At 44.4% G+C, this 9,131-nt stretch overlaps 1 protein-coding gene across 11 annotated transcripts in view; it reads left to right on the top strand.

The window, feature by feature from the left end:
• Window positions 1-727: 727 nt before the first annotated feature.
• The window catches only part of SNX7 (sorting nexin 7), a 114,086-nt gene continuing 105,682 nt past the window's right edge, over window positions 728-9,131 (top strand). For 3 of the 11 annotated variants that reach the window (XR_004816564.2, XM_035717680.2, XM_035717676.2), the window contains exon 1: window positions 732-955. Coding sequence is in view for 10 of the 11 variants with exons in the window: in XM_035717680.2 (XP_035573573.2) it covers window positions 776-955 (180 nt within the window). In the remaining variant the exon portion in view is untranslated. Of the gene's footprint in view, window positions 956-9,131 lie in introns of all 11 variants that reach the window. The other 8 variants (XM_049111636.1, XM_035717679.2, XM_035717682.2 and 5 more) reach the window with 5 other exon arrangements.

Here is a 9,131-nt window from a genome sequence, read left to right as displayed (position 1 = left end):
CTCCCCCGCCTGGGCTCTTAGGAACATTCCTGCTCATTCAGCTCACGAAGGCTTCCAGAAGTAAAGGCGCATCCGAAAGTGGCTGAAAATAGTTTTTAAGCCTAACATCCCTGGCCCGGCAGCGAGATGACCACACAGTGCGGTCACTGGGTCAAAAATCAATGACAAAACCTGAGGCGCTTTTCAGGTCTTTTATTTTTGCATCAGCCGCGGCGGGAGGGACCCGCAAACCACAACCACCCGGACGGCCGACCACGGAGCAGGGAGCGAGGGCCGCCCGGAGGCCGCGGGGGGGGGGGGGGGCTCGCAGACCCGCCCAGGGGCCCCAGGTGGCCCCGCGAGCCCGGGCAGCGCGAGGACGCCCCCCGCGGGCCCCGGACGCCCCCCCGCGCCCCGGCCAGGTGCGGACCAGGCGGCCCCGCGCCCCTCCGGGCCCCCTGCTGCCCCCACCCCCCGCGCCCCTGCGCCCCTCCCGCCTCCTCCCGCGCCCGGCTGCCCTCCCCGCGCCTCCGGCTGCCCCTCCCGCCCCCGGCTGCCCCGCTGCGCCCCCCGCCCCCTGCTGCCCCCCGCGCCCCCGGCTGCCCCCCGCTGCCCCCGCGCCCCCCGCCAGGTGCGGACGAGGCGGCCCCGCGGCGGCCGGCAGTTCCGCGTCTGCGCGGCGGGCGAGGGGCTGGAGCGGGGCCGGCCGGGGAGGCGCAGGCTGCGCGGGAGCCAATGGGCGCGCTCGGGGAGCCGGGCTGGCGGCGGCGGCGGCGGCGGGGCGCGCACTGTGGGGATGGAGGGCGAGCGCCGGGCTCCTCGGGCGCGCTCCTGCGGCCTCCCGGCTGGGGGCGCCCCGGCGCCGAGCCCGGGGGTCGACGCCCCCCTCCCGGGCCGCAGCGGCCCCCCCGCGCTGCCGCGGGCCGAGGTGCTGGACCTGGACGAGGACGAGGACGACCTGGAGGTGTTCAGCAAGGTGAGGGCGGCGGCGGCGGCGGCGGCGCGTCCCGGGAAAGTTCCCAGGCAACTCCCGGAGTTGGCGCGGCGGCGGCGGCGGCGGCGGCGGCCCCGGGCGCTCCCGGCCCCGCGGGGGCTCCGAGCTGGGGTGCGCGGGGGGGGGGGGTCACCCCAGGCCGCCGAGCCCCGCGGGCAGCCCGCTGGAATCCGGGCGGGCCCCGGGCCGCCGCCGCGCCCTCCCCGCCTGCACTTTGACCTTGCATCGGCGCGGCCGCGGCTCTGGGCGGCGAGCAAAGTTGCGATCCCCACCCCAGCCCCCCCTTTCCCTGTCTGGGTCTCTGACGCTCTCCGAGCCCGGGAGGCGGTGGCCCAGGGGTGCCCCCGCCCGAGCCCGGACCTCTGGGGGAGCTCAGCCGCGCCGAGAGGGCTCGCTCCGCCCGACCTAGCGCTCCGGGCTGGGCTTAGGACGGGGCGACTCCCCCGAGGCCCGGGACGGGAGGTGGCGCGGGAGTCCCCTCGCCGCGAGGCCGCGGGTCGTGTCCGACGGGGAGCTGCTCTGCGGAGCCCGGGGCTGTCCGGGGAGCTACCGCCTCCCCACCCACCGCGGCGCTTTCGGTTTTCCTGCCCTTCCCCCCCCCCCCCCCCCCCCCCGGCCCCGGGGCAATCGAGGACCCCAGGGCCCTCCTAACTCTAACTCGTCGTGGACTTGCAGCGAAACCGGCTTGGCTTAGTGGTGGACGTGGGGTGCCTGCGCCCTGGAGGGGGCCGTCTCTTTTTTGGAAAAGAAAGATACCTTCCCCGCACGGCTGAAGAGGTCAAGCCAGCTTCTTAACGTGGCTGCTGGTACAAGACTTGAGAACAATGTATCAATTAATAAGAAGCCTGTAAATAAGTGTCACCTTGAGGTGTCGGGTAAAGCCCCTTCCTAACCCCCGCTGTGTTCTGGGGGAGTGAACTGAAGTTACAAAGTGATCAAGTATGTACCCTGACCCCAAAGAGGACTCTGTAAAGCTCCTTTCTCCCCTTAGGACTGAATGAAATGGTAGGCGTCCTTGGATCCTAGACCACCACACAGGGTTTTGTGTTCTTGAGAAAGTTATTTGGCCTTTCAATGTGTTTAAATCGTAAAACAATGGAATTATTATTATTATTTTTTGTTCGCCTATAAAAGAATTAACACGGCCGTTTTATATGGCACACACTGTGTTCCAATCGAGGACAACCGGCCCATCCTTTACCTTGCCTTCTAAGATACTATTGGCCTTGGCGTGTTAGTGTAGGGCTCTGTGTTGCGAAACTTCCAGCATGGGGGAGGGACAGTGTGGGGAGTGGCCCTTGTGTGTCAGATCATCCAGGATTGTTTTAAACTAGCCCTGTGCTTTCTCTTTCCCCAGATCCTAAATGTGCCTCTTAAGAATCCTTGTTTTAATGAGCCCCTGTTGTCAGAGGCAGATCTGAGATGAAACTAATGAAATTTGTGCTGAGGCCTCTGGAAATGTTGGGAATTGTAGATGTTCCAGGTGGGAAGGGAATGAAGGATTGCAACCAGAAGCATTTCTAAATTAGCATTTCTGGTAAATTGCCTCAAGCTGTCTCAGAAGAAAGGAATCTAGATCTCCAAGGCTCCAAAGAGTTGTTGAGATTTCTTTTCTCATTCTAAATCAACATTTGGTTTTCTACCTAATTTTATAAGTTTGTAGTCTCTTTAAAGGGGTGTAAGCCTCAGCTCCACACACATGGATACATGCTACCTGTTGGTGTTTTGTAACTACGTATGATGGATACTTAGAAGTTAAGAACCACTTTTTTAGAGACTGGCCACATAGATTAAGGTAAAGATCTAATGTTCCTTAAAGTCTGAAAAGAATACTTGGAGAAATTTTAAGTTAGCTGCTTACTTATATTTCCATAAGTTGACTTTTACAGCCGTTAACCACAGAGAAGCAGATTTAAGAAACTCTTCTCCTTTTGGCCTGGTCTCTTTACCACTCCCTTTCCAACCTGCTCCTCTGTGGGCCTCTTCCACTGACCAGCTTACCCTGGGATGCTTTCAACAATTACTTCTGAAGGATACTATTGTTACCCTTCAGTCCTTTGAGCTCCACTACTTTACTATTCAGCTTACATTTGCAGTTCCTTACACCCTTAGATTATTTGTGAGTATATATCATACTCCCCTCCAGAAGTTTTGTAAAGAGTAGAGTCTTTGGCTTATTATTAATTCTTTCTTCCCACAATACATTCCAAGTGCATGGCAAATACATGTTGAATAGTTTTGTGTAAGATGCTGGGCTAAGTATTTGAAGAAAGGCACCATTCAGTTGTTGCTGTCAGTCTTGGAGTCTAGGTGGAAGATGTAACAGAAACTCTAAATGGCAATATAAATCAAGAGGGATGGGAAACAAAGTATTGTTCAGAGTTTTCAGGTAATCCAGTGAGAGGAAAATGATACTAAATCTCAAGAGACCCTAGAGAGCACAGAGGGTATTGACTTTAAAGAGTAAATATAGATGTTGGAAGGTTGGGGAACATGACCAATGATTCAAAAACAGAAAAAAGAAAAGGATAAAAATTATAACAGTGGTGTAAGAATAGTGTTAGAACTGGGCCAAAATGACGTGGTTTGCCAAAAATGTAGAAGAGTCTGGTTTCTCTATTTTTTTTTTTTTTTTTTACAAAAGTTGCTTTTTGGAAATAATACATTAAAATAAATAACCCCTATTTTTGTTAAATACTGTAATGTGTAGAAGAGGGAGCAATTCAAACATAGTAAAGGTAACTGGGTCGCAGTGAAGAACAGAGGTGTACTTATCTGGTACTCGGTAAATGATAGATCTTATTATTGGTCTTTTAAAGGGGTATTTAGGACCATAAAATGAGATCTGTATCATCTAGAATAAACAGGGAATTTACAGGTATAATTATCTTCATCACTACTATTCACATTTGAGGGGACAGGGATTGTAGGTAATGGTACACCAAAATTAAAAAAAAATCTTTTTTTTAATATAATGGGTAAAAAGGAAGTTCTAGAAGGTATAGGTAGGCTTCATTTCAATCTCCAGCAAAGCTATCAAAGCTATACAGCTATTTAGCGTTTTGTTTGTAAACACTTTGAAAAGAAAGAAGTGATCTAGTTTTTATAACAATGATAGAAAACAGTTTTGTGGTAAATCAGAAATATAACAATGAGCATGCTCATTTGAACAGTGCTTTTGAAAGAATCACTCATTTTTGTGAAAAAAGTTATTTTTGAAAGAATAATGGGGATATAGTTGTTGAGACATCCAGCTCCTAAGTAGATTGGATCTCTGTCAATCCCAACTCTTGCCCATTGATTGATCAGCTATACACAGGCACCATAGGATTCTGTTGTCCAAAAACAAGTGCAATAATGGACATGTTCTGTATCTGCCTAACGTGGCAGCCCTAGCAACAAGTGGCTTTTGAGCATGTGAAATGTGGCTAGTACACCTGAGGAACTGACCTTTTAATTATATTTAATTAATTTACATTTAAATATAAGTAGCCGCCTGTGGCTAGTGGCTGTATCAGTTTGAGCAGTTAGGAGTCTAACCAGATCTTTATTACGAGCTTGACTTATGGTTACTCAAGAAATATCCTTGAATGAATAAGTAGTTCCCTTGATGATCTGCACTGAAATATGCAAAATACACACATGCATTGTACACAATATATGCACACACATAGTTGCATACATGTGTGTAGTGTGTATACATGGATGTGTATAGATATATTATTTGTGTGTATATAGTGCACAAGCATCTAGGAATGTATGCAAATATTTGTATGTGTACGCTCAACCATCCAACTCACTTAAAATCTAGAATGTGGAATTACAGCAGTTAGGTCACATGCTCTCCTTCCCTGTCTGTATCCTGATCCTGCCTCAGTGGGTCTTACCATTTTGATGGGTAAAAAAAGAGGGACCCATTAAGCAAAGGAAAGTAGGGCTGATCTAGGAGGTTCCTACCACTAGAGGTTCCACCATCTACCAACATAGCCTTCTTATATGTTAAGTACTCTTATATTCATCCCAGAGGAGGAAGACTGGTGCGTGAAGTAGGAAGAAAATAAAAAATCCTCAAGTTCTCCTATGAGTGAGCATATATGGTCAACAATAGAATTTAAGTAAATACGGAAATTTCAAAGTAAGTTTGGGGAGACTTTGTATGGGACCATTCTATGTACAAACATTCCTAGTTGTTTTCAGTGACTGAAAGGTCAATATACACAAATGACATGATACTGAATCTAAACAAACACCATATTTTCAAGGTCACATGGACTATTAATTATACTGTGATCTGAATTGTTCATGCCACTTCCAAAGTTTCATTCCATCCTCTATATTTTATTTTTAAGATTTATTTATTTTAGAGAGAGAGAGAGAGAGCTCGAGTGCATGCCCACTAGAGTGGGAAGGGAAGAGAGAGAGAAAACACAGAGTCCGATGAAGGGCTCGATCCCATGACCCTTGAGACCATGACCTGAGCCAAAACCAAGAGAGATGCCCAACTGACTGCACCACACAGGTGCCCCTCATCCTCTGTATTTTAAAGGGGGAATCGATGTCTATATCAGAAAACGTTAAAGGGATATTATCTCAACTGCAGATGCCAGTATCCTGTTATTGATTCTTTGGAATGCTGTATTGAGACTGAGCCTGCAATCTAGTCTGGGCTTAGCAGAAAGAGGGCTTGGATCCATCTACACTGTTTTCCACTAGCATGAGTAGTGCGGAGGGCTGCCCCAGCCACAGTCTTGCCCCACATTTGCCATAGTGAAGGAGAATAAACAAGGGGGTTTCACTGATGATATGTCTGGGCAACCGTGGCCTGATAAGAAAGGCTGTGCAAAAACAAAAAGTGGAAAAGACTTGGGTTTAGTTCCTTATGAAGAGTTATGATAATCTAGGTTGATTAGATGTTTGTAGTTTTGAGGAGCGAAGCTAGAACTGCTAGGCCAGAAATCTGAGGAGACAAGTTTTGGATCAATTTATGGAAGAATTTTCTAATTGAAGGTTCCAGAATGAAAAGGATTACTCAGCATGGTCATGAATTCTGTCACTAAAAATGTTCCTGCACAAGCTGGATGACTAACTGTCCCAGCGGAGAAGAGGGTGTGACAGTTGGACTGTCCCTTTCCGCAGTTAAGAGGCTGGGACAAGTGGAATTTTAGCTTACACTGAATTTAACTACAAGAGCAGTGGAGAGTCTTCATTAGATGGTCCTACTCATCTCTTCGACTCAATTCCCAAATCAAATTACCCATGGCCATTTCTCTAGTTTTTATATTTCTCTTGCCACATTGGTTACGGTTTCTATTTAATTCTCTGCTAATGATGTGACAGTTTCTTACATAGCCAGGATCAAATACTGAGTGTTACTCTCTATGATGAATAGAGACTGGACACTGAATGAATGGACACTCTCCATGTGTCCAACATATCTAAGAAGCCCCCATCAGTTTTATTTTCTTGGTATCTCCAGAATCTGTGACTTCTTTCTGTTTCCACTGCTACAAATCAGAGTTGTTAACTTCTGAGAACCGTTAAAATAGCCTCATAAAGCCCTAGTCATCTTCTCTTCTGCCTCTAGTCCATCCCCATATATTCACAAGCACACTGATGTTTGCAGTACACACAGTTCTGATCCTATTGTCACATTTTGCCATTCAGGACTCTTGATGGGGCTGCGTGCTGGCTCTCCTGCCTCACCACCCTGTCATCTCCGGCCTTAACTACTTTTACTCAGAGTCCCTGAATCTGTTGCATCGGAAGCTCATTAGCAATGTAGTCTCAGAACCCACTTTCAAGGCCAAATGAATCAGTATGTATGATACCAGGAGTCCACCTTGATTTGTTTGCACCTTACAATTTGAAGAAGTACTGATCTAGAAGCACTGATCTAGGTTGGTTCACTTGCCACTACATGAGCTTGCTTCGTATTTTTCTACCTCTGTGTAGTTATTGTTGGGTTGACACAGCAGACTCCTTTTTGTTTCTTATGGCCTGATGTAAAGGTATCTCTTACTGAAGAGCTGCTTCATTCTCCAGCTAGAATTAATTTTTCCACTCTGCGCTTCCCATAATACCGTTTCAAATCTTGTAATACTTACTACATTACCTTATGAATAGATATTTATTTCTCATCTGTAAAACCTTGATTGCTTTTCTGTCTCTAATAGATTAAACTTCTTGATGGTAGTGGAGTAGGAACTTCAGACATTTATGGGATAAATATGTTAATGAATGATATGGCCTATTACTTTTTTCCTGTGGAGAGACCCAGTTATTACAGTAATTTGTTAATGATCTGTTTTCAGTAAATTCAGTTTGCATTGTGTTGGTCCTTCCTATCAGGATACTAAACTAAATAGGATTAAAGCAAATTGGTCTTAATAAATAGTGAATAAATGTTCTTGCTGGATGACACAGAGCTATGCTGAATGTTGAACCTGGACAAAATCTCCTTTTTGAATTGTATGAGAGGAAATAAACACAAAGCAAAGCAAAACAAAACAAAACAACCCGACAACTCCAAGGGAATCATTTAGAAACCTTCTTTTACTAGGAAAAATAAAATTTTTAAAGCTAATAGCACCTATCTCAAGAGGCTTGGTTGCAAGCAATGAAAACTTATTATGGCAGGAAAGTAAGGAAATGGTCCATATTAGGTACTCACAGTAGATTTGAAGGCTGGAGATGGCAGGTACAGAAAGGGATAAGCACTAGCAGAAACTATAATCAATCTTATATTCGGAAAGAGTATTGGATATTGTATAGCCAAAAGAAAAAAATCCATGGAAACCTTTAGGAAAGGTTTTTATGCTGGCAACAGTATTTATTTGTTGATTCATGACAGTAGGGAATATTATTAAAAGTATTTGGGGAAAATGTCAAAAGGCTCCAGATTTGAACATAATATTCCCCCAAAAATGTATGTTACTGAGTTTTAAAGGTGCAATTTTATTTCTGCATTCTTGAGGTTCGGGTAGGATGCTCTAGTATAATTCTAACTGATAACCTGCTACAGTTTTACAAATGGCTAGTGTGATCAAAAAAGAAACACAGATGCAATAACTATGTGGTTGTAGTGTTCAAAATTTATTTTATTCTTATTATTTGTATCCCATACTTTCCTACTAGGATATAAAAGTTAAAGTAAACTTTCATAGTTACTCACTTTAGAAATCTATGTTAAAGCTTTTTCAATAAACAAGTGAAAAGTTATATGCTTGAAAGATTTTCTCTGTTTTAGATGAAATATTTTATTAACTCTGACCCTGCTTTATATCAATCATGCTGGATTACAGTGTGGTTACCTATAGCATTAATAAAAAAGGATAGAGTCAGGAAATCAAATTGATTAGCAAATATTGACATAAAAACTTAGTAAAATACAATTAAGAAAAAACAGAACAGAGGGATAAACCAGTAGATTTAAAATTAAAAACTGAAATAATTATATGTATACATATATATTTTTTATTTTGAGAATGCTTTGGTATGACATACTCTTTTTGATTGTTTTTAAAGTAACTTCACTGAGGTATAACTTAAATAGTATAAACTTCACCCAGGGGTGTTTTTTTTTTATTATTATTAAATTTACTGAGTTGTACAGCTATCACTGTAAATCAGTTTTAGGACATTTTTATATCCCCACCCCCAAAATCCATCACATGATTTACAGTTAACCTCTGTTTTCACTCCCAGCCATAGAGAAACACTAATCTACTATTTTCTATCTCTATAGATTGGCCTTTTCAGGAAATCCCATATAAATGGAATCAGACAATATGTGGTCTTTTGTGTCTGGTTTATTTCATTTAACATAATATTTTTAGGTTCATTTTTCTTGTAATTTTATTATTTTTTAGTCATGGCTTTAATTTTTTGGTACAAGAAATAAAGTTTTTATTTTAAAATGAAAAACAGAGTTTAATCATTTGAAATGAAATGTTAGGAGTAGAAATTCTGTTTAATATTAAAATGAGAGCCTTATTATGTGTGACCAAAAGCAAATGACAAACTCTTTGTTTGAGAATCTTCAAAATTGAGGGGCAAAAAAAAAAAAAAAAAAAAAAACCCACCCTGATTTGTTCCTTTGTACTAACTCTGAAAAAGTTGTGTGTTTATACATACATATGTATATAAATACATTTTTATA

This window comes from Canis lupus, chromosome 6 (genome assembly GCF_003254725.2).
Source record: "Canis lupus dingo isolate Sandy chromosome 6, ASM325472v2, whole genome shotgun sequence".
Classification (NCBI taxonomy): domain Eukaryota; kingdom Metazoa; phylum Chordata; class Mammalia; order Carnivora; family Canidae; genus Canis; species Canis lupus.
This window is presented reverse-complemented; position numbering and strand designations above follow the sequence as displayed.